This window comes from Ranitomeya imitator, chromosome 6, assembly GCF_032444005.1.
Source record: "Ranitomeya imitator isolate aRanImi1 chromosome 6, aRanImi1.pri, whole genome shotgun sequence".
Taxonomy (NCBI): Eukaryota; Metazoa; Chordata; class Amphibia; order Anura; family Dendrobatidae; genus Ranitomeya; species Ranitomeya imitator.
Genome location: NC_091287.1, coordinates 340,158,739 through 340,181,538, shown reverse-complemented (window position 1 = coordinate 340,181,538; position 22,800 = coordinate 340,158,739). Strand labels below are relative to the sequence as shown.

The following is a 22,800-nucleotide window of genomic DNA, read 5'->3' as shown; positions in this document are numbered from 1 at the left end:
TAACTCAATGGAATCGACAAAATATTAATATTACATGGAGGTCCAGTTCTCAGTAAGGTTGATGTGGCTCAGCAATGAATGCAAGTATTACCTACCGTATGTGGTCATCTCATTTCCAACACTCAAAAGATTTCTTAATTTGAGCACTTCCATTGACCAGTCTGCTGAATGCACATTGACCTATTACTAAATGTCATCCAGTCTGGGCTTCTATTCAATGTAAAGGATGGATAAACAATATGTTTGTCTGCTGGTACTCAGTCATTGCTACAGTCGATGGGTCTGAAAATCAGTGTCCTTTTCACCAAGTCTACCGACATTAAAAGGATTGTGTGGCCTTCGACTGCGAGTCTGCAGTTATGAAGTAACTGCAGGAATCCTCACATTGTGTGCACTGCGCGCTGTGAGGACTTGTCGGTGCTGGCAGTTACGTGACCACAAGTATGCGATTTGCATACTTCCCGCCACGTTCAGACTATACTGTATCCGGCCAATCTAGTTGGCACGTGAGCGCATGTATGCAAATCACATACTTACGGTCACGTACCCACTGCTCCCAGGTTGAAGAGGTTAGAGTCTGAGTGATCGAGTCTGTGGACACGAGTCTTTTATAAAGGTGACAATGTAAGACAGCTGTCTTTAATGCAGGTAACGAGTTGATTAGGAGCGTCTAAGTGGTCTCTAGGAGCCAAAACTCTAAGGGTATGTGCACACACTGCGGATTTTGCTGCGGGTCCGCAGCTGTTTCCCATGCGTTTACAGTACAATGTAAACCTATGGGAAATGAAATCCGCTGTGCACATGTGCACAATTCTTTGTGCGGATTCCGAAGCGCTTTTACACCTGCTCCAATAGAAAACCGCAGGTGTAAACCCGCAATAGAAGCCGCGATAAATCCGCAGGAAAAAACACAGCGGTTTTGCACTGCGGATTTATCAAATCCGCTGCGGAAAAATCCGCAGCCCTCACAGATACGTGTGCACATACCCTAAGGGTATGTGCACAGGCTGCAGATTTTGCTGCGGATCTGCAGCAGTTTTCCATGAGTTTACAGTACCATGTAAGGCCGGTTTCACACGTCAGTGGCTCCGGTACATGAGGTGACAGTTTCCTCACGTACCGGAGCCACTGACACACGTAGACACATTAAAATCAATGCATCTGTTCAGATGTCATTGATTTTTTGCGGACCGTGTCTCCGTGTGCCAAACACGGAGACATGTCAGTGTTTGTGGGAGCGCACGTATTACACGGACCCATTAAAGTCAATGGGTCCGTGTAAAACACGTACCGCACACGGACGTTGTCCGTGTGCAGTCAGTGTGCCGTGCAGGAGACAGCGCTACATTAAGCGCTGTCCCCCCCACTGGTGCTGAAGCCGCGATTCATATCATCCCTGCAGCAGCGTTTGCTGTAGAGAAGATATGAATAATTGTGTTTAAAATAAAGATCTATGTGCCAAACCTGTGCGCCCCCCCCCCCCCCCGCTGTTAAAATACTCACCCAGCTCCCTCGCTGGCTGGCGCTGCTTCCTGTTCTGGCCGCATCTTCTACTATATCAGCGGTCACGTGGTGCCGCCGATTACAGTCATGAATATGCGGCTCCACCTCCCATAGGGGTGGAGCCGCATATTCATTACTGTAAATGAGCGGCCCCACGTGACCGCATACAGGCAGCGCCGGCGAGGGAGCGAGCCGGGTGAGTATTTTCAGAACAGTGGGGGGGGGGGGGCGCACAGGGGTGGCACATAGATCTTTATTTTAAACACAATTATTCATATCTTCTCTACAGCAAACGCTGCTGCAGGGAAGATATGAATGGGGCTTCAGCACCAGATGCTGGTACGTGTGGTACCCAGCACGGTGCGTATGGTACCCAGTGGGCACACGGGCGGCACACGTGTGCCACACTGATGTGCCACAGAAACGTAGGGGCACACGGACACGGATAATTCCGGTACCGATTTTTTCCGGTACCGGAATTATCTGGACGTGTGAGACTGGCCTAAACCCATGGAAAACAAAATCCGCAGTGCACATGCTGCAGAAAAAAACGTGCAGAAATGCAGCGGTTTATATTCCGCAGCATGACAATACTTTGTGCGGATTCTGCAGCGTTTTACACCTGTTCCATGATTGGAATCCACAGGTGTAAAAATGCAGGTGAAGTCCACACAAAATCCGAAGTGAAGAAGTGACATGTTGCGGAAAATAAACCTTTTCCGCGCTAAATTTCCCACAGCATGTGCACTGCGGATTTGATTTTACATAGGTTTACATGGTACTCTACACCGCATGGAAAACTGCTGCGGATCCGCAGCCAAATCCGCAACGTGTACACATACCCTTTAATGGTTGGTAGGCCCATTTTGCAGTGAGAAATAATTTATGCAAGTATTTGATCCCCCTCAAATACTTGCAAAAATTATTTCTCACTGCAAAATGCAAATACATTTATATAAGGTGATTTTCTGGATTTTATTTTTGATATTCTATCTCTCAATGTTAAAATTAACCTACCCATAAAATTAAACTGTTCATGTCCTCTCCAGTGAGCAAACTTACAAAATCAGCAAAGGGATCAAATAAATTATAGATATTATTTATTTATTTTTTTTGCATGAAAACGATAACCTTTCATGGGCTGCACAGAGGCATGATGGCAAATTGACAGATCTATTTGCTATTAGAATGTGATGACACAAATAGTTTAATCGCACAATGAGGGTGCAGAAATGGATTCTCCATTGAGATAAATGGTTTACTCATCAGTAGTGTTGAGTAGTGTTGCGTATTCCGATACTGCAAATATCGGGTATCGGCCGATATTCGCTGTATCGGATTTCCGATACTTTTAAGATGGAGTGTGGGCGGTGCGTGGGCGGAGACTGCGTGTGTGTGTGCGGGTGGGGTCTGTACGGACCTGCCGGGGGGTCTGTGCGAGCCTGCCGGGGGTCTTTGTTTGTGTGCAGGCATCGTCCGATGGGACTACAAGTCCCATCGGGCTATGCCTGCTACAATGGCAGTGATTGACACATTAGCCAATGATGGGACAGTAGTAGTCCCATCATCCGGCTTATGTGTTGAATGTAAAAAAAAAAAAAAAAAAACAACAACTACATACATACATACATACAGTACATAAAACAGATTACATACTCACCATTACTTGTCATTTTGATCCCCGAAGCCAGTGTCATCTGTAAAAAAGATTAAAAATAACAAACAACCAATATACTCCCTGATCCGCATAAATCCAAGAGTGTCCCAAGAGTGTCAGCTGATGCGACCGCTCTCTAGGGGCTCCAGGACTACAATGTCAGGAGGAAGGAATCCTTCCGCTCTGTATTCCTCCGCCGCTGTAAAAAAAAAAAAAAAAAAAAAAAAAAAATAGTCCCTAGTCTCACTTTTGGCATTGCTGTGTGAGAAATTTTCCCACGCAGCAATTGCCATAAAGTGAGACTTTGAACTCTAGTAACCTCTCAGTGATGCCCTGCAGGAGCCATTGTCTCTTCTCAGTGTGTCACTGAAGGTTCTATAGAGCAGTGACATCACCCGATGTCACTGTTCTATAGGGAAGATCGTCGTGGGACGTTATTAATTGGACTACGGCAGACAGGTAGTATACGGTTTATTATTTTACATTTTTTTTGCAGGCGCTGAAGTATGGTAAGTATGGTTAAATGAAGAATATTAAAATACTTTTTTCCTAATGTGTGTGTGTTTTATTAACCATTTACTAGTATTGGATTAATAATGGATAGGCGTCTTATTGACGCCTCTCCATTATTAACCCGGCTTAACGTCACCTTACAATAGCAAGGTGACATTAACCCCTTATCCCACTGCTACATGGGAGTGGGAAGAGAGGGGCTAAGTGCCGGAGTTGGCGCCATTTCTGGGGCGGCTGCGGACTGGTATTTGTAGCCGGGGGGGGGGTTAATATCCATGGCCCCTCTCTAGGCTATGAATATCAGCCCGCAGCTGTCTGCGTAGCCTTTCTGGCTATAAAATATAGCCAGTAAAGGCTACGCAGACAGCTGCGGGCTGATATTCATAGCAGGCTACAAATATTGGCCCCCGGCCATCGGCTTTCCCCCTCTGGTGCAGAAAATTGCGCAGGAGCCCATTTTTTTTTTTGTTTTTGTTTTTTGTTTTTTTAATTCAACACTCATTAAGGCCTCTTTCACACCTGCGTCGGTACGGGTCCGTCGCTATGCGTTGGGCCGACGTACTGACGCACGTTGCAAAATTTGTGCACGACGTGGGCAGTGGATGCAGTTTTTCAACGCATCCACTGCCCATTCTGAAGTCTGGGGAGGAGGGGGTGGAGTTTCGGCCACGCATGCGTGGTAGAAAATGGCGGAGGCGACGGACAAAAAACGTTCACTTGAACATTTTTTCTGTACCGACGGTCCGCCAAAACACAGTGGATCCGTTGCACGATAGATGCGACGTGTGGCCATCCGTCGCCAATACAAGTATAGGGGTAAAAAAAACGCATCCTGCGAGCACATTTTCAGGATCATTTTTCCCGCCGGATCCGTTTTTTTCTCGTAGAGTTGTATTAGCGCCGGATTGCGCCTGATGGCCACATGTTTCATCCGTTTTTTGCCGGATCCATCAAAAAAGCTGTTTCCGCCGGATGGAAAACACAGAGGAACGGTTTTTCTGTCCGGCGAAAAACAGATGAAACGTGTGGCCATCAGGCGCAATCCGGCGCTAATACAACAGTTTTTTACCCATAGACTTGTATTAGCATCGGATGGCGACAGATGGCCACACGTCGCATCCGTCGTGCAACGGATCCGTCGTGTTTTGGCGGACAGTCCGCACGAAAAAAATGTTCAAGTGAACTTTTTTTTGTCCGTCGCGTCTGCCATTTTCTACCGCGTATGCGCGGCTGAAACTCTGCCCCCTCCTCCCCGGACTTCAGAATAGGCAGCGGATGCGTTGAAAAACTGCATCCGCTGCCCACGTCATGCACAAATTTCACAAAGTGCGTCGGTACGTCAGCCCGACACATAGCAACGGACCCGTACCGACGCAAGTGTGAAAGAGGCCTTAATGAGCGTTTAATTTTTTTTTTTAAATCGGCGTTTGCTCCCGCACAATTTTCTGTGCCAGAGGGGGAATGCCGACGGCCGGGGGCCAATATTTGTAGCCTGCTATGAATATCAGCCCGCAGCTGTCTGCGTAGCCTTTACTGGCTATTAAAATAGGGGGACCCCCAAAAAAAATGACGTCGGGTCCCCCTATATTTTATAGCCAGAAAGGCTACGCAGACAGCTGCAGGCTGATATTCATAGCCTAGAGAGGGGCCATGGATATTGTCTCCCCCCCCGCCCCCCCACCCTGGCTACAAATACCAGTCCACAGCCGCCCCAGAAAAGTCGCATCTGTAAGATGCACCAATTCTGGCACTTAGCTCCTCTCTTCCCACTCCCGTGTAGCGGGGGATATGGGGTAATAAGGGGTTAATGTCACCTTGCTATTGTAAGGGGACATTAAGCCGGGTTAATAATGGAGAGGCGTCAATAAGACGCCTATTCATTATTAATCCAATACTAGTAAATGGTTAATAAAAACACACATTAGGAAAAAAGTATTTTAATATTCTTCATTTAACCATACTTACCATACTTCAGGGCCTGCAAAAAAATGTAAAATAATAAACCGTATACTACCTGTCCGCCGTAGTCCAATTAATAACGAGTGTCCCACGACGATCTCCCCTATAGAACAGTGACATCGGGTGATGTCACTGCTCTATAGGACCTTCAGTGACACACTGACAGGAGACAATGGCTCCTGCAGTGCATCACTGAGAGGTTACTAGAGATCAGAGTCTCACTTTATGGCAATTGCTGCGTGGAAAAATTTCTCACACAGCAATGCCAAAAGTGAGGGACTATTTTTTTTTCTTTTTACAGCGGCGGAGGAATACAGTGCGGAAGGATACCTTCCTCCAGTCATTGTAGTCCTGGAACCCCTAGAGAGCGGTCGCATCAGTTGATGCTGCCGTTCTCCACGGGAGATGGTCGTGGGACACTCGTGGATTTCTGCGGATCAGGGAGTATATTGGTTGTTTGTTATTTTAATTTTTTTTTACAGATGACACTGGCTTTGGGGATCAAAATGACAAGTAATGGTGAGTATGTAATCTATGTTTTAAGTACTGTATGTATGTATGCATGCATGCATGCATGCATGCATGCATGCATGTATGTATTTAGTATGTAGGTATGTAGGTATGCATGCATGTAGTTAGTATGTATGCATGCATGTAGTTAGTATGTATGTATGCATGTATTTAGTTAGTATGTATGCATGCATGTATGTATGTAGTTAGTATGCATGTATGTAGTTTGTAGTGTTTTTTTTTCATTCAACACATTAGCCGGATGATGGGATCACTACTGTCCCATCATTGGCTAATGTGTCAATCACTGCCATTGTAGCAGGCATAGCCCGATGGGACTTGTAGTCCCATCGGACGATGCCTGCACACAAACAAAGACCCCCGGCAGGCCGCACAGACCCCTGAGAGGCCCGCACAGACCCCCGGCAGGCCCGCACAGACCCGCAGTCTCCGCCCACACTCCATTATAGTGCATCACTGCACGATAGGAACTTCCGATTCCGGTATCCGATATCTTAAAAGTATCGGAACTCCGTATCGGAAATCAGATACAGCGAATATCGGCCAATACCCGATATTTGAAGTATCTGAATGCTCAACACTACTCATCAGATTAAACAATACCATTTTAATCATGGTACAGTCAGCACACCTGGCTGGATGCTACATTTTCTTGCTCTTGTAAAACCATTTTACAAAACATTTAATTACAGGATAGTATTACTTGTAAATAGGAAATAAGTCAGAAACATGGAAATGCAAATACTGTATAGAAATTATTTAAAAGAACATTCCAGGTAGATTTATATTCTACGTTATACTTTGTGTAGGGTAAAAGGGTAGTTGGAGCATGACAAAAGAATTCTAATTTTTGGATCTTTGAATCCCTACATCATCTCTTTAGGCTCTGTGCTAGGTGTAATAGAATAGTACTTTCCAGCAGTGTATTAAAGGGTTAGTTCCAAAACAGTATGTTATCCCCCATGTTATAGATGAGAGCTAACTTATGATTACTGGGGGCCAAAATCTGGGACCCCAAGTGATCTCAAGAATTGGGCTCTGAAACCCGGCTCCACAATTTGTGATTTCAGCAATAGATTATTCTGGAGGCAGAGTGGGCAATCTATTTAACGAGAATCTGGCACCAAGTTTTTGTTACCTACTCCGAGAACCGTGTAATGAACTGGAATACACACCAATTCCACCGATGTGTCACTAAAGGTACCTTCACACTCAGCGACGCTGCAGCGATACCGACAACGATGTCGATCGCTGCAGCGTCGCTGTTTGGTCGCTGGAGAGCTGTCACACAGACAGCTCTCCAGCGACCAGCGATGCCGAGGTCCCTGGGTAACCAGGGTAAACATCGGGTTACTAAGCGCAGGGCCGTGCTTAGTAACCCGATGTTTACCCTGGTTACCAGCATAAAAGTAAAAAAAACAAACATTACATACTTACCTACCGCTGTCTGTCCCCGGCGCTCTGCTTCTCTGCACTCCTCCTGCACTGACTGAGCACAGCGGCCAGAAAGCAGAGCGGTGACGTCACCGCTCTGCTTTCCGGCTGACCGACGCTCACAGCCAGTGCAGGAGGAGTGCAGAGAAGCAGAGCGCCGGGGACAGACAGCAGTAGGTAAGTATGTAATGTTTGTTTTTTTTACTTTTATGCTGGTAACCAGGGTAAACATCGGGTTACTAAGCACGGCCCTGCGCTTAGTAACCCGATGTTTACCCTGGTTACCAGTGAAGATATCGCTGGATCGGTGTCACACACGCCGATCCAGCGATGTCTGCAGGGAGTCCAGCGACGAAATAAAGTTCTGGACTTTCCTCAGCGACCAACGATCTCCCAGCAGGGGCCTGATCGTTGGTCGCTGTCACACAACGATTTCCTTAACGATATCATTGCTACGTCACAAAAAGCAACGATATCGTTTACGATATCGTTATGTGTGAAGGTACCTTAAGGCTATGTGCACACGTTGCGGATTAAGCTTAGGAATTTCTGGTGCGGATTCGGCCTCTCCTGGCAGAAAACGCACCTGCGGATGTCGCTTTTTTTTTGCATTTTTGCTGCGGTTTTCTATAATGGAATGGGTACAAAAACGTTGCAGATCCACAAAAAAGAAGTGACATGCTATTTCTTTTAAACCGCAGCGTTTCCGCAGCGGATTTTTTTTTGCAAAAAACGCTGCGGATCCGCAGAGAATCCGCAACGTGTGCACATACCTTAAGTGTGGTTTTGATAAAATCATCAATTTATCAGCAGGAGATTATCACTGCGGGACTAGTAGACCTGCTGCCATGCAGTCCTCCATAGTCATAACTCTGCCCCATCATAGTTTGGCAGTTTCTGCCTATGCACAGTGTACACAGAAAGCTACCAATCAGTGGTGTGGTTCAATAGAGCTCAGCATTCAGAGAACTGATAAATCTGCAGCAGATTATACATTTATTTTTATAAAAACTGCAGCAAGAAACCCAGTAAGGCTATGTGCACACGTTGCGGATTAGCCTTAGAAATTTCTGGTGCGGATTCTGCCTCTCCTGGCAGAAAACGCACCTGCGGATTTTGTGCGGATCCGCAGCGTTTTTGTGCATTTTTTACCCCTGCGGTTTTCTATAATGGAATGGGTACAAAATCGCTGCAGATTCACAAAAAAGAATTGACATGCTACTTCTTTTAAACCGCAGCGTTTCCGCAGCGGATTTTCGGCAAAGTGTGCACAGCATTTTTTTTTCTCATTGACTTACATTGTACTGTAAATCAATTGCGGATCTGCAGCGTTTCTGCACCGCAAAAAACGCTGCGGATCCGCAGAGAATCCGCAACGTGTGAACATAACCTAAGTAATTTATTGCTGAAATTTGTGTCTCTGCCTATACATCATATTGTTCTCAGATACGGTAACAAAAACCTGGTTGCAGATTTCCTTTATAACAAACTATTTAAAATAAACAGAATTACCAATAGGCAAACCACTCTCCCCCAAACTAATCACATACTATCTATATAATCATCTAAGGGACACTTCCGTCTGTCTGTCTGTCACGGAAATCTCGCGTCGCTGATTGGTCGCAGCCGTGGGCTGTGCTATACACTGCGTGGGCAATATGCTACGTGGGCTGTGCTATATGCTACGTGGGCTGTGCTATATGCTACGTGGGCTGTGCTATATTTCTCTGCTGTGCTATATTTCTCTGCTGTGCTATATTTCTCTGCTGTATCTGTGCATCATGAATCGTGGTATGTGTTAAGGAAGGGGGCCCACTGAGACTTTCACCCGGGGCCCTCAAAAACCTGGAGCCGGCCCTGGCTTCACTGATTTGGTCGCGGCCGGCCGCGAACAATCAGCGCAGGCGCAGTCCGGCCGCGAATTGGCACGTAATTTGAACCACACTTCGCTAATTGGTCGCGCCTGGCCAGCCGAATCCTGTGTATAAATTGTATTATTCTGAAAACTTCATAAATAAATTACATACATATTCTAGAATACCCGATGCGTTAGAATCGGGCCACCATCTAGTAAGCTATAAATCTAAACTTCCATGGTGTCTAAGCACAGATGCCGTGGTCAGCAGTATGAAACATTGCTATAGGCATCTAATAAAAATTACTTAATTCGTTTTACATACCAGGACTTTGTTTTCAACTTTATCTCCTTTCATCTCAAGCTTGACCCTCTTCCGTACGGCAATCTTAATTTTTCTTCCAATAACATCCCGGATGTTTTCTAAAAGGAGAATTAAATATTAGGATGCAAAAAAATAAAATAAAATATTGATTTTCATAACACTAGTTAAAATTTAATAGGTTTCCTCAGTCTTTTATCTCTATTTACAAAAGGTTATAATAGAACCATAAGGCATATAAAAAAGAAGACATGGACCAGTGGCATAAAATCTCATAGTAGTTTAACGTCAAGGGGTTGTTCACAACTTAAAAGACGGCATTAATTGGAAAGTGATTGGAAAGTGCCTTGAAAACTAAATGAGTATAAAATATATATTTCATACCTCATTACCTAGGAGACTGGTCAAAGCGCAGTGGCCAAACATGCTCCTTTCTATTGTGCTTCTAGGCTCTGCTCTGTAGCTGGCCGAGAACGCTGGAGTGCACTGCTAAAATCTGGCAAATAATGCCACTTATCCAAACTGTCAATCAAGCATGAGCGCAAGCAGAAGCCAGGAGGCTGGGGAGCGGTGCACTCTTGAAAAGCGAAGACGGGACAACCCCTTTAAAAGCGGATACAACTTCATCAGATTCCTCAATATAAAAAATATACGTTAATAAACAGAGCTGGCTGATGAGACTGCTATACTTACTTTGAAAAACTCAGAATAATTGTATCATCCTTTGTAAAAAAAAAAAATATATATATACATATATATCAATGCCCATTAAAATGAGCATTTTAGGAGTCTAGATCTAAATTTTTATATTATTTTATTTGATTACAGCCATTTTGACATGAATTTTCAACGAAAGTACAGCAGCCTCATTAAGTCCAAGAGATCTATTTATTAATGTATGCAGTTTATGTTGTGAAATCTATTCGCTTTAAATGTTGGGAATGGTAGAGATACAAATTGACATAGTATGACGGTCAAACAAGGTAAGAAACAAGTCACAGCACTTCAGATTCTCTCCTCCAGAAGGAAATCACATTATGTGACAGGGTTTAAGCATGGATATTAAATACTACAGGAAACTTATCACATTTCCAGAGATCTATTCCCCTTCATCAGACCCATAAGAAGCACATAAATGTGTGCATGTAATGTATTAGGCTATGTGCACATGTTACAATTTGCCTGCGGATCTGCAGCGGATTGGCCGCTGAGGAATCGCAGCAGTTTTCCCATCAGGTTTACAGTACCATGTAAACCTATGGAAAATCAAATCTGCTGTGCCCATGGTGTGGAAAATATCACGCGGAAACACTGCCTTGTATTTTCCACAGCATGTCAATTCTTTGTGCGGATTCCGCAGGTGTAAAACCGCAGGTGGAATCCGCACAAAAAATGCACAAAATCTGCGGTATATCCGCACTGCGTTTTACCAGTGGATTTTCAAAAAAGGTGCGGAAAAATCTGCACACGAATCCGCAATGTGTGCACATAGCCTTTAAAGGGACCCTGTCAGGACCCCCATGCCCTCCAATCCAGCAACATTCATCTACGGTATGTATTATTAAACTGTCTCCCCAATCTGCCCTGTATAACGGATGAATGCTTTAAAAAGCATTTATATTGTCCCATTTCCTATGCTGAGGCTTTGACTAGTCGATGGAGCATTAGTTGCCCAGACTAGTCAACCCTCTTTCCATGTTAACACACCCCTGTGGGCATGATAACAATTTACACAAGCGGCGCCCTCCTCACTCATGCAAATCTGTGCAGGCGAGCTGCTCACTCCAGCAGCGTCATTGCATCTCTGAAGCTGGATGTACGCTTCCCGGCTTCAAACGGCACACACTGCGCATGTCCAGAAGTTCACAAGATGGTTTCCGGTCATGCGCAGTGCTAGTAGCCCTGCAGTGGAGGACACATTATCAGGAGGCTGGCTACCACTACTAAAAGCCAGAAGCAGGCCATGCCCCCTCTTAGATTGCTTCTACATAAAGACTGGCCAGAGCAAGTCAGCATAGAACGCAGTTCCCAAACAGCATCATGATCCAGCCATAAGCCATGTCTAATCTATGTGCTTTTAGTGCGGTGTCTATAAAGGACATGCCATTAAGTCGCTAATAGTGTCCACACAGCAATAATTCAATGAGGGGTCAATGTCTACTCTGCATGGACCGGAGGACTGAACACTATAGTCAGCTCATAAATAGTGCATTTAAAATGGAACTGGTCATACATTATCTAGAAACTCTAGTTAACTAGCATTAAAAAAAAAGTTAGGCTGTCTTACCGGAGGAGTGGCTATAGGGAAAAACATATCCTCCCTGCAGCTGCTCACCTCTAGTCATTGGGGTTGTATAGGAAGCGGTTACAGCGGTAGCGTAGTTACCGGGGGGGGGGCAGAAGGGGCCATCGCACCGGGCCCGATGCTCATAGGGGCCCACCCGGAGCTATGCTACTGTAACGGCGTGCATTTAGCCGATACAGCTGACCGCATTGATGAGGGAAGGAGCGCTGCGCTCCTTCTCCAATTATCCTCCTGTCAGTGTGACATCACCGACTCGGACACTGACAGTGGGCGCGATGACGTCACTACCCGATGCCCGCTATAGGGCGATGAGCGGGAGCTCGGAGCACCGCGGGAACAAGGAGGAAGAGAGGCTAGTATTTATTTATTGTTTTCTTTCTTTTTTTATGGGGTGCTGCCTTAGGCTAGGTTCACATTGCGTTAGTGCAATCCGTTTAGCGCTAAGCGCTAGCGGATTGCGCTAACGCAATGTCTTTTTCGGGGTCGCGTTAACGTCCCCGCTCTCGCAGATCCCCGATCTGCAAGAGCGGGGAACGGACCTCGGGCGCGCCGCGGACGCTGCAAGCAGTGTCCGAGGCGCGCTACAAAAGAACGGCACATCGCTAGCGCGTGCCGAAAATAACACGCGCTAGCAATGCGCTTTAACATTGCGGGCAATGGGAGCGCTAACGGACGCGTTGCACGGCGTTAATTTCGCCGTGCAACGCTGTCCGCTAGCGCTCACACTGAAACGCAATGTGAACCCAGCCTAATACTGCAGGGTCTGCCTATGGGGGTGCTGCCTTATACTACAGAGTCTGCCTATGGGTGCTGCCTTGTGCTATAGAGTCTGCCTATGGGTGCTGCCTTGTGCTATAGAGTCTGCCTGTGGGTGCTGCCTTGTGCTATAGAGTCTGCCTATGGGTGCTGCCTTGTGCTATAGAGTCCGCCTATCAGTGCTGCCTTGTGCTATAGAGTCTGCCTAAGGGGGTGCATTATACAATATTGAGTAGGCCTATCGAGAGTGCATTATACTATACTTAGGACGATCTGGTGCATTATACTATATGGAGGCCATCTATGGGCCATCATACAGTGTGGGGATTACAGTGAAGGGGCCATCATACATTGTTGGAGCCATCAAACAGTTTTGGGGCTATTAAGGGGTCAGTATACTGTGTGGGTGGTACTAATACAGTGAGGGGGCATTATACTGTGTATAAGAGAGCTTCATACTGTGTATAGGGGAGCTGTACAGGGGGAGACTTGGGACATTATTAAATGTAAAGTGGGCTTTTATAATGTTATAGAGGAACTCCGGTTACTGTGACTGTCAAAGGGGCACACACAGGGCATTATTACTTTTGAGGGAGCAAAATATGGGTACTGTTTTCTAGGGCACTTGCACCCGGCATTACTATATTAAAGAGGGTTACTTTAGAATTTAGTAGGCACAGTGAACCACACAGTAGGTGCAGTAATAGGGTCAAATGTGGCAGCAGAGGCTCAGTATTGAGATATCAGCAGGATGAGGAGTTTGTGCAGGTTGGGAATAGATGGTGATGGGGCTGGAATATGAGAAGTGACATGTCTTTGTTGTATTCTCTGCAGACGAGGCCTGGCTGGAAGAAGTTGTCATGTCGGTCTGGGCCAGATGGAAAAGATGGGAAAAGTGAACGATTCTATCAGAAAGAATGTCAGCGGTAAGACATTATCTGTAACTGTGCTGTGATCTCTTATATGTTCTGTAGGACTGGTATCTACCACTGACCATATGGCGGTAATATCCATGTTGGTCGTTATGTAGAGATTATCTGCCCTGCGCTTAGTAACCCGATGTTTACCCTGGTTGCCAGCGAAGACATCGCTGAATCGGTGTCACACACGCCGATTCAGCGATGTCAGCGGGAGATCCAGCGATGAAACAAAGTGCTTGCCTTTCTGCCCCGACCAGCGATATCACAGCAGGGGCCTGATCGCTGCTGCCTGTCACACTGGACGATATCGCTAGCCAGGACGCTGCAACGTCACGGATCGCTAGCGATATCGTCCAGTGTGACGGTACCTTAACACTAGGATTAACCCTACAGCTGCATAGCATGTCTGGACATGAAAGGTTCTCATTTTACAAATAGCTTTGTGCTCTGGCAGACCTTACGTTCACATTAGCGTTTTGCGTGTTTGCGTCGGGCGACGCATGCGTCATGCGCCCCTATATTTAACATGGGGGACGCATGGACATGCGTTGTGCGACGCATGCGTTTTTTTTGCCGCAAGCGTCGGGCGCAGAAAACGCAACAAGTTGCATTTTTCTTGCGTCCAAATTTCGGCAAAAAAGGACGCATGCGTCGCAAAACGCAGCGTTTTTGCGTGCGTTTTGGTGCGTTTTTATTTGCGTTGTGTCGCCGACGCACAACGCAAATGTGAACGTAGCCATAGAGGGAACCAGTCACTAAGCTTTCCCAATAATAAGTAGGGCTAGCATTTTTCAGCATTGTAGTATACTGTCAGTAGGTCCCTAATCCACTCTGCTGGGCACAAAAAAGAGCTTTTATTATTACACAGACTGAACGGTCTGGTTCGATGGCAGTCTCTGCTCTTGATCCAGCGCCTCCTCTTTTCTTGCAATGGTGGTCATCCTTTTCAGCTTCATGTGGATGACACGATCTATGTCACCCACACAGTGTCCTCCATCGCGCTCCTGCGCGAGGGCAGAGGAAAGTACTGTAGTGCATAAGCGCAGGGACAGGCCAAAGAGCACCGATGATCTGTAGGTAAAGCCACTACAGTGCTTTGCCCTCGGAAGGGCAGAGAGACGTGCTGGATCAAAACCCGAGACCGTTATATTCACCGTATATGAATACAACAAAAGCTCTTTTTTGTGTTATGCAGGGCGCATTGGGACATATATACAGCATAGTAGAATGCTGGAACTGAGGGTTTACATGTGCTGGGCCTAATTTATATGGGGAAAGCCTGGTGACAAGTTCTCTTTAAGGCCGGCGTCACACTAGAGAGTTTTACAGACGTATGAGAGGTGCAAAAACTACGCATTGCATACAGACCAATGATTCTCTATGGGGCAGCTCCCATCTGCCGTATATTTCGCAGCCATATATTTCGCAGCCGTATTTTACGGGCGTAGAAAATCGCAGCATGCTGCGTTTGTCAGCATATTGCGCAAAAAATCCGCCAACGAAAGTCTATGAGGGCGAGAAAAATACGGATTACACACGGACCATGCGTGTGACCTGTGAGAAATACGCACCGGTGTTCTATAGAAAAGCCGGCAATTCAGCGTGGTGTACAGTAAAATCACACTGACAGGTTAGAATAGAACAGATAAAATTGATGTTTACACATAGCATAGGGAGATATATATATACTGTATATATGTTTTCATGAATATTTGAGCCCATGGATTCATTTTATGTCCGTTTTGCAAGCCGGCGAGAAAATCTCACTGTACGGATGCCATACGGATTACATACGGAGGATGACATGCGTAAAATACGCAGACACACCCTGCCTACGGATCACTGTTTTGGGATAATTTCTGCGTATTACGCATGTAAAAAACGGACAGTATTTCCCTACGCTGAGTGTGACGCCGGCCTAAGGCCTCTTTCACACTTCAGTCTTTTGGCGTCAGTCACTACCGACATAGTGACGGATTGACGGATCCGTCACAATTGTTGCGAAAACGGTTCTAACGGATCCGTTTTTTTGACGGATCCGTTACTTGGGGGTTGTCTGGGAGAAGTATCTACTTTTTGGAGCATGCGCAATTGAAAAAACGGATTGGGGCGACGGATCCGCCGAAAAAAACGGTTGCGGCGGATCCGTCGCCCATAGGCGCCCATTCTATGGAATGGCGGACGCGTCTATTTTCAGAAAATGTCCGCCAAATGTCGACGGATCCGTCGCATGGCGGATGGAACGGACGACCATCCGTCACAATCCGTCACTAATGCAAGTCTATGGGAAAATAACGGATCCGTCAAAAAAAATGACGGATCCGTTATTTGAGGAAAATGGCGGTTTTAGACTGACGCCAAATAACTGAAGTGTGAAAGAGGCCTAAGATGTGATTTTCAGGGACAAATTCCTTGCAGAATATATTCCATGGCCTTTGTAACAGATTCAATTTTGTTTTTTTTTTTTTTATGATGTGATACTACAATTTGGTACATACTACTGTAAATTGCACCCAAACACTTCAATCTAAATTGTACTAAAGTCCCATACCCCGGTCTACGGTAACTACTGGGGCCAGCTGCTCAGCAGCACGGCATTGCTCAGCTGCAATACACAGCCGATAAAGCTGCTGTCTGAATCCAGTGTATACAGTCATGGACAAAAATTTTGAGAATGAGACAAATATTAATTTTTCCAAAGTCTACTGCTTCATTTTTTCTAATGGCAATTTGCATATACTCCTGAATGTCAGAGTGATCAGCTTAACAGCAATTACTGTACTTGCAAAGTCAATATTTGCCCAGAAAATGAACTTTTACCCCCAAAACACATTTCAACATCATTGCAGTCCTGCCTTAAAAGGAGCAGCTAACATCGTTTTAGTGATTGATCCATTAACACAGGTGTGGGTGTTGATGAGGTCAGGGCTGGCGATCAATCAGTCATGATTAAGTAAGAATGACATCACTGGACACTTTAAAATGAGGCTGGTGCTTGGTATCATTGTTTCTCTTCAGTTAAGCATGGTAATCTGTAAAGAAACACGTGCAGCCATCATTGCACTGCACAAAAATGGCCTAACAGGGAAGAGTATCGCAGCTACAAAGATTGCACCTCAGTCAACAATCTATCGCATCATCAAGAACTTCAAGGAGAGAGCTTCCAATGTTGTCAAAAAGGCTCCAGGGCGCCCAAGAAAGACCAGCAAGCGCCAGGACCGTATCTTAAAACTGTTTCAGCTGCGGGATCGGACTACCAGCAGTGCCGAGCTTGCTCAGGAATGGCAGCAGGCTGGTGTGAGTGCTTCTGCACGCACTGTGAGGCGGAGACTCTTTGAGCAAGGCCTGGTTTCAAGGAGAGCAGCAAAGAAGCCACTTCTCTCCAGAAAAAACATCAGGGACCGACTGATATTCTGCAAAAGGTACAGGGAGTGGACTGCTGAGGACTGGGGCAAAGTCATTTTCTCTGATGAATCCCCTTTTCGATTGTTTGGGACATCTGGAAAACAGCTTATTCGGAGAAGAAGAGGTGAGCGCTACCACCAGTCTTGTCTCATGCCAACTGTAAAGCATCCTGAAACCATTCATGTGTGGAGTTGCTTCTCAGCCAAGGGAATCGGCTCACTCACAGTCTTGCCTAAAAACACAGCCATGAATAAAGAATGGTACCAGAATGTCCTCCAAGAGCAACTTCTCCCAACCGTCCAAGAGCAGTTTGGCGCCCAACAATGCCTTTTCCAGCATGATGGAGCACCTTGCCATAAAGCAAAGGTGATAACTAAATGGCTCATGGAACAAAATAGAGATTTTGGGTCCATGGCCTGGAAACTCCGCAGATCTTAATCCCATTGAGAACTTGTGGTCAATCACCAAGAGACGGGTGGACAAACAAAAACCAACAAATTCTGGCAAAATGCAAGCATTGATTATGCAAGAATGGACTGCTATCAGTCAGGATTTGGTCTAGAAGTTGATTGAGGGCATGCCAGGGAGAATTGCAGAGGTCTTGAAGAAGGGTCAACACTGCAAATATTGACTTGCTGCATTAACTCATTCTAACTGTCAATATAACCTATTGGTACTCATAATATGATTGCAATTATATTTCTGTATGTGATATAAACATCAGACAAACACTAATAAAAACCAGAGGGCAGCAGATCATGTGAAAATATAATTTTGGTGTCATTCTCAAAAGTTTTGGCCATGATTGTACAGCTCGCATGCATCCATGGCCAGAATGGATAAGAGTTTACATAAGGTGAAGGTAATGCAGGTAAAACTGCTTCATGGCCGCAAACAAAATTTGTCAGCAGCTTGAAGTAAAATTCAAGTCCACACACATTTTAATGTAAGAAGCCAATATCTGCAAACCTGGCAACACAATGACCATAAATCAATAACATAATTGTGTCAGATTTATTAAAGGAAAAGTTCTGTTTAAAAGTTCTTGGCCTCTTGATGTAGACAGACATTTGTGCAAATTGGTCCAATCTGGGACCACAATGCACAGTTTGGCCAGGGATCTCCATACATCCTCACAGAAATACATGAAGCTGTCACGCTGCGGTTGGGACACACGCGGCCAGTCCATGCATTATAATCCGGAATTGGACAGATTTGCACAGATGTCTGGATGAGCCCTAACAGTGAGTAAGGCTATGTGGTCACGTTCAGGAATTTTCGAGTTCTTTCACGATAAAAATCCTATTAGAATGCATTCCGCTTTTTTTGTGCACATGCTGTGTTTTTTTCCGTGGCAGAATTGCATTCCGGAAAAAACGCAGCATGTTCATTCTTTGTGCGGAATCGCGGGGAATCCGCACACATAGGAATGCATTGATCCACTTACTTCCTGCTTACTTATCTCTCTCTCTCTCTCTCGTGTCCCCGGACATTTCTCCATTGAAATTGTGGCAACAACACAAAAAACGCATCCGTCATTACACTGGATGCATCACACACATTTTTCACTATTTTCGTGACGTCTGTCGAGAAGTCATTTTACTGCACAACGATGCACAGCAAAAGACGGAAGTGTGAAAGAGGCCTTACTTGGGAAGGAGATCGCTATGCAAAGAAGGCAAGACAGGGAGAAGCTTTAAGCAATGTTCTGCTGGGAACCTTGGCTCTTTGCATTCATGTGGATATTGCATTGAAACATATCAATTACAAATACATTGTTGCAGAAAGTTCATGGTAACAGCATCTCCCAATAACAGTACAGTGGCATGAAAAACTTTGGGCACTCCTGGTCAAAATTACTGTTATTGTAATATTGCATTTCCAATTTTTCAAAATTTCACATGTACATAATATGGCACTTAAAGGGACCCTGTCACCTGAATTTGGAGGGAACAATCTTCAGCCATAGGGGCGGGGTTTTCGGGTGTTTGGCAATCTTGCCTTGCGCAGGCGTGTACTATGGAGGACAGAGAATGAACTTCAATCCAATATTGCAGCCAGCATTCAGCCAGCGGGTAAGGAAAGGGTGAATCAAACACCTGAAAACCCCGCCTCCATGGAGTCCCTTTAACCCCTTAATCCCATATGACGTACTATCCCGTCCAGGTGACCTGGGACTTAATTCCCAGGGACGGGATAGTACGTCATATGCGATCGGCCGCGCTCACGGGGGGAGCGCGGCCGATCGCGGCCGGGTGTCAGCTGCCTATCGCAGCTGACATCCGGCACTATGTGCCAGGAGCGGTCACGGACCGCTCCCGGCACATTAACCCCCGGCACACCGCGATCAAAGATGATCGCGGTGTGCCGGCGGTGCAGGGAAGCATCGCGCAGGGAGGGGGCTCCCTGCGGGCTTCCCTGAGACGATCGGTGCACGGTGATGTGCTCACCGTGTACCGAGCGTCTTCTCCCTGCAGTCCCCGGATCCAAAATGGCTGCCGGGCTGCATCCGGGTCCTGCAGGGAGCACTTCCGGGTCAGGATCAGGCTGCAGCTGCAGCTCTAATCCTGCCCGGCTGTATGTCAGATCACCGATCTAACACAGTGCTGTGCACACTGTCAGATCGGTGATCTGTATTGTCCCCCCCTGGGACAAAGTGAAAAAGTAAAAAAAAAAATTTCCACACTTGTAAAAAAAAAAAAAAAAAATTCCTAAATAAAGCAGAAAAAAAAAAAAATATTATTCCCATAAATACATTTCTTTACATAAAAAAAAAACAAAAAAACAATAAAAGTACACATATTTAGTATCGCCGCGTCCGTAACGACCCGACCTATAAAACTGGCCCACTAGTTAACCCCTCCAGTGAGCACCGTAAGAAAAAAAAAAAAAAACGAGCCAAAAAACAACGCTTTATTATCATAACGCTGAACAAAAAGTGGAATAACACGCGATCAAAAAGACGGATATAAATAACCATAGTACCTCTGAAAACGTCATCTTGTCCCGCAAAAAACGAGCCGCCATATAGCATCATAACCAAAAAAATAAAAAAGTTATAGTCCGCAGAATAAAGCGATGCCAAAATAATTATTTTTTCTATAAAATAGCTTTTATCGTATAAAAGCGCCAAAACATAAAAAAAATGATATAAATGAGGTATCGCTGTAATCGTACTGACCCGAAGAATAAAACTGCTTCATCAATTTTACCAAACGCGGAACGGTATAAACGCCTCCCCCAAAAGAAATTCATGAATAGCTGGTTTTTGGTCATTCTGCCTCACAAAAAAATCGGAATAAAAAGCGATCAAAAACTGTCACATGTCCGAAAATGTAACCGATAAAAACGTCAACTCGTCCCGCAAAAAACAAGACCTCACATGTAGACCAAAATATGGAAAAATTATAGGTCTCAAAATGTGGAGACGCAAAAACTTTTTTGCTATAAAAAGCGTATTTTAGTGTGTGACGGCTGCCAATCATAAAAATCCGATATAAAAAACGCTATAAAAGTAAATCAAACCCCCCTTCATCACCCCCTTAGTTAGGCTAGGTTCACATTGCGTTAATGGGTTAACGCTAACGGACAGCGTTGCACGGCGAAAATGTCACAATTAACGCCGTGCAACGGGTCCGTTAGCACAACCATTGACAGCAATGTGATTTTCTGGTGTAGCGCATCGCTAGAGCGTGCCATTTTCGGCTCGCGCTAGCAAGGTGCCATTCTTTTGTGGCGCGCCTCAGACGCTGCTTGCAGCGTCCGCGGCGCGCCCGAGGTCCGATCCCCGATCTTCCAGACTGGGGACGTTAACGCGACCACTAAACACGACACCTAAAAAGACATTGCGTTAGCGCAATCCGCTAGTGCTAAACGGATTTCCCTAACGCAATGTGAACCTAGCCTTAGGGAAAAATAATAAAATTAAAAAAAATGTATTTATTTCCATTTTCCCATTAGGGTTAGGGCTAGGGTTAGGGCTAGGGTTAGGGTTTGGATTACATTTACGGTTGGGATTAGGGTTGGGATTAGAATTAGGGGTGTGTCAGGGTTAGGTGTGTGGTTAGGGTTACAGTTGGGATTAGGGTTAGGGGTGCGTTTGGATTAGGGTTTCATTTATAATTGGGGGGGTTTCCACTGTTTAGACACATCAGGGGCTCTCCAAACGCGACATGGCGTCCGATCTCAATTCCAGCCAATTCTGCATTGAAAAAGTAAAACAGTGCTCCTTCACTTCCGAGCTCTCCCGTGCGCCCAAACAGGGGTTTACCCCAACATATGGGGTATCATCGTACTCGAGACAAATTGGACAACAACTTTTTGGGTCCAAGTTCTCTTGTTATCCTTGGGAAAATAAAAATTTGGGGGGCTAAACATCATTTTTTGTGGGAAATAAAAGGATTTTTTATTTTCACGGCTCTGCGTTATAAACTGTAGTGAAACACTTAGGGGTTCAAAGTTCTCACAACACATCTAGACAAGTTCCTTGGGAGGTCTAGTTTCTAATATGGGGTCACTTGTGGGGGGTTTGTACTGTTTGGGTACATCAGGGGCTCTGCAAATGCAACGTGACTCCTGCAGACCAATCCATCTAAGTCTGCATTCCAAATGGCGCTCCTTCCCTTCCGAGCTCTGCCATGCGCCCAAACAGTGGTTCCCCCCCACATATGGGGTATCAGCGTACTCAGGACAAATTGGACAACAACTTTTGGGGTCCAATTTATTATGTTACCCTTGTGAAAATACAAAACTGGGGGCTAAAAAATAATTTTTGCGAAAAAAAAAAAAAATTATTTTAACGGCTCTGCGTTATAAACTGTAGTGAAACACTTGGGGGTTCAAAGCTCTCAAAACACATCTAGATAAGTTCCTTAGGGGGTCTAGTTTCCAAAATGGTGTCACTTGTGGGGGTTTTTAATGTTTAGGCACATCAGGGGCTCTCCAAACCAACATGGCGTCCCATCTTAATTCCAGTCAATTTTGCATTGAAAAGTCAAATGGCGCTCCTTCCCTTCCGAGCTCTGCCATACGCCCAAACAATGGTTTACACCCATATATGGGGTATCAGCGTACTCAGGACAAATTGGCCAACAATTTTTGAGGTCCAATTTCTTCTCTTACTCTTGGGAAAATAAAAAATTGGGGGCGAAAAGATCATTTTTGTGAAAAAATATGATTTTTTATTTTTACGGCTCTGCATTATAAACTTCTGTGAAGCAATTGGTGGATCAAAGTGGTCACCACACATCTAGATAAGTTCCTTAGGGTGTCTACTTTCCAAAATGGTGTCACTTGTGGGGGGTTTCAATGTTTAGGCACATGAGGGGCTCTCCAAACGCAACATGGCGTCCCATCTCAATTCCTGTCAATTTTGCATTTAAAAGTCAAATGGCGCTCCTTTCCTTCCGAGCTCTGCCATGCGCCCAAACAGTGGTTTACCCCCACATATGGGGTATCAGCGTACTCAGTACAGATTGTACAACAATGTTTGGCATCCATTTTATCCTGTTACCCTTGGTAAAATAAAACAAATTGGAGCTGAAATAAATTTTGTGTGAAAAAAAGTTAAATATTCATTTTTATTTAAACATTCCAAAAATTCCTGTGAAACCCCTGAAGGGTTAATAAACTTCTTGAATG

General features: G+C 45.3%; 1 protein-coding gene across 2 annotated transcripts in view; it reads right to left on the bottom strand.

Moving 5' to 3' along the window:
• Positions 1-22,800, bottom strand: part of CARMIL1 (capping protein regulator and myosin 1 linker 1) — a 376,826-nt gene that overhangs the window by 341,334 nt on the left and 12,692 nt on the right. For both annotated transcript variants that reach the window (XM_069730895.1, XM_069730896.1), the window contains exon 2: positions 9,778-9,875. In XM_069730895.1, the coding sequence (XP_069586996.1) occupies positions 9,778-9,875 (98 nt within the window). The remainder of the gene's footprint in view (positions 1-9,777; positions 9,876-22,800) is intronic.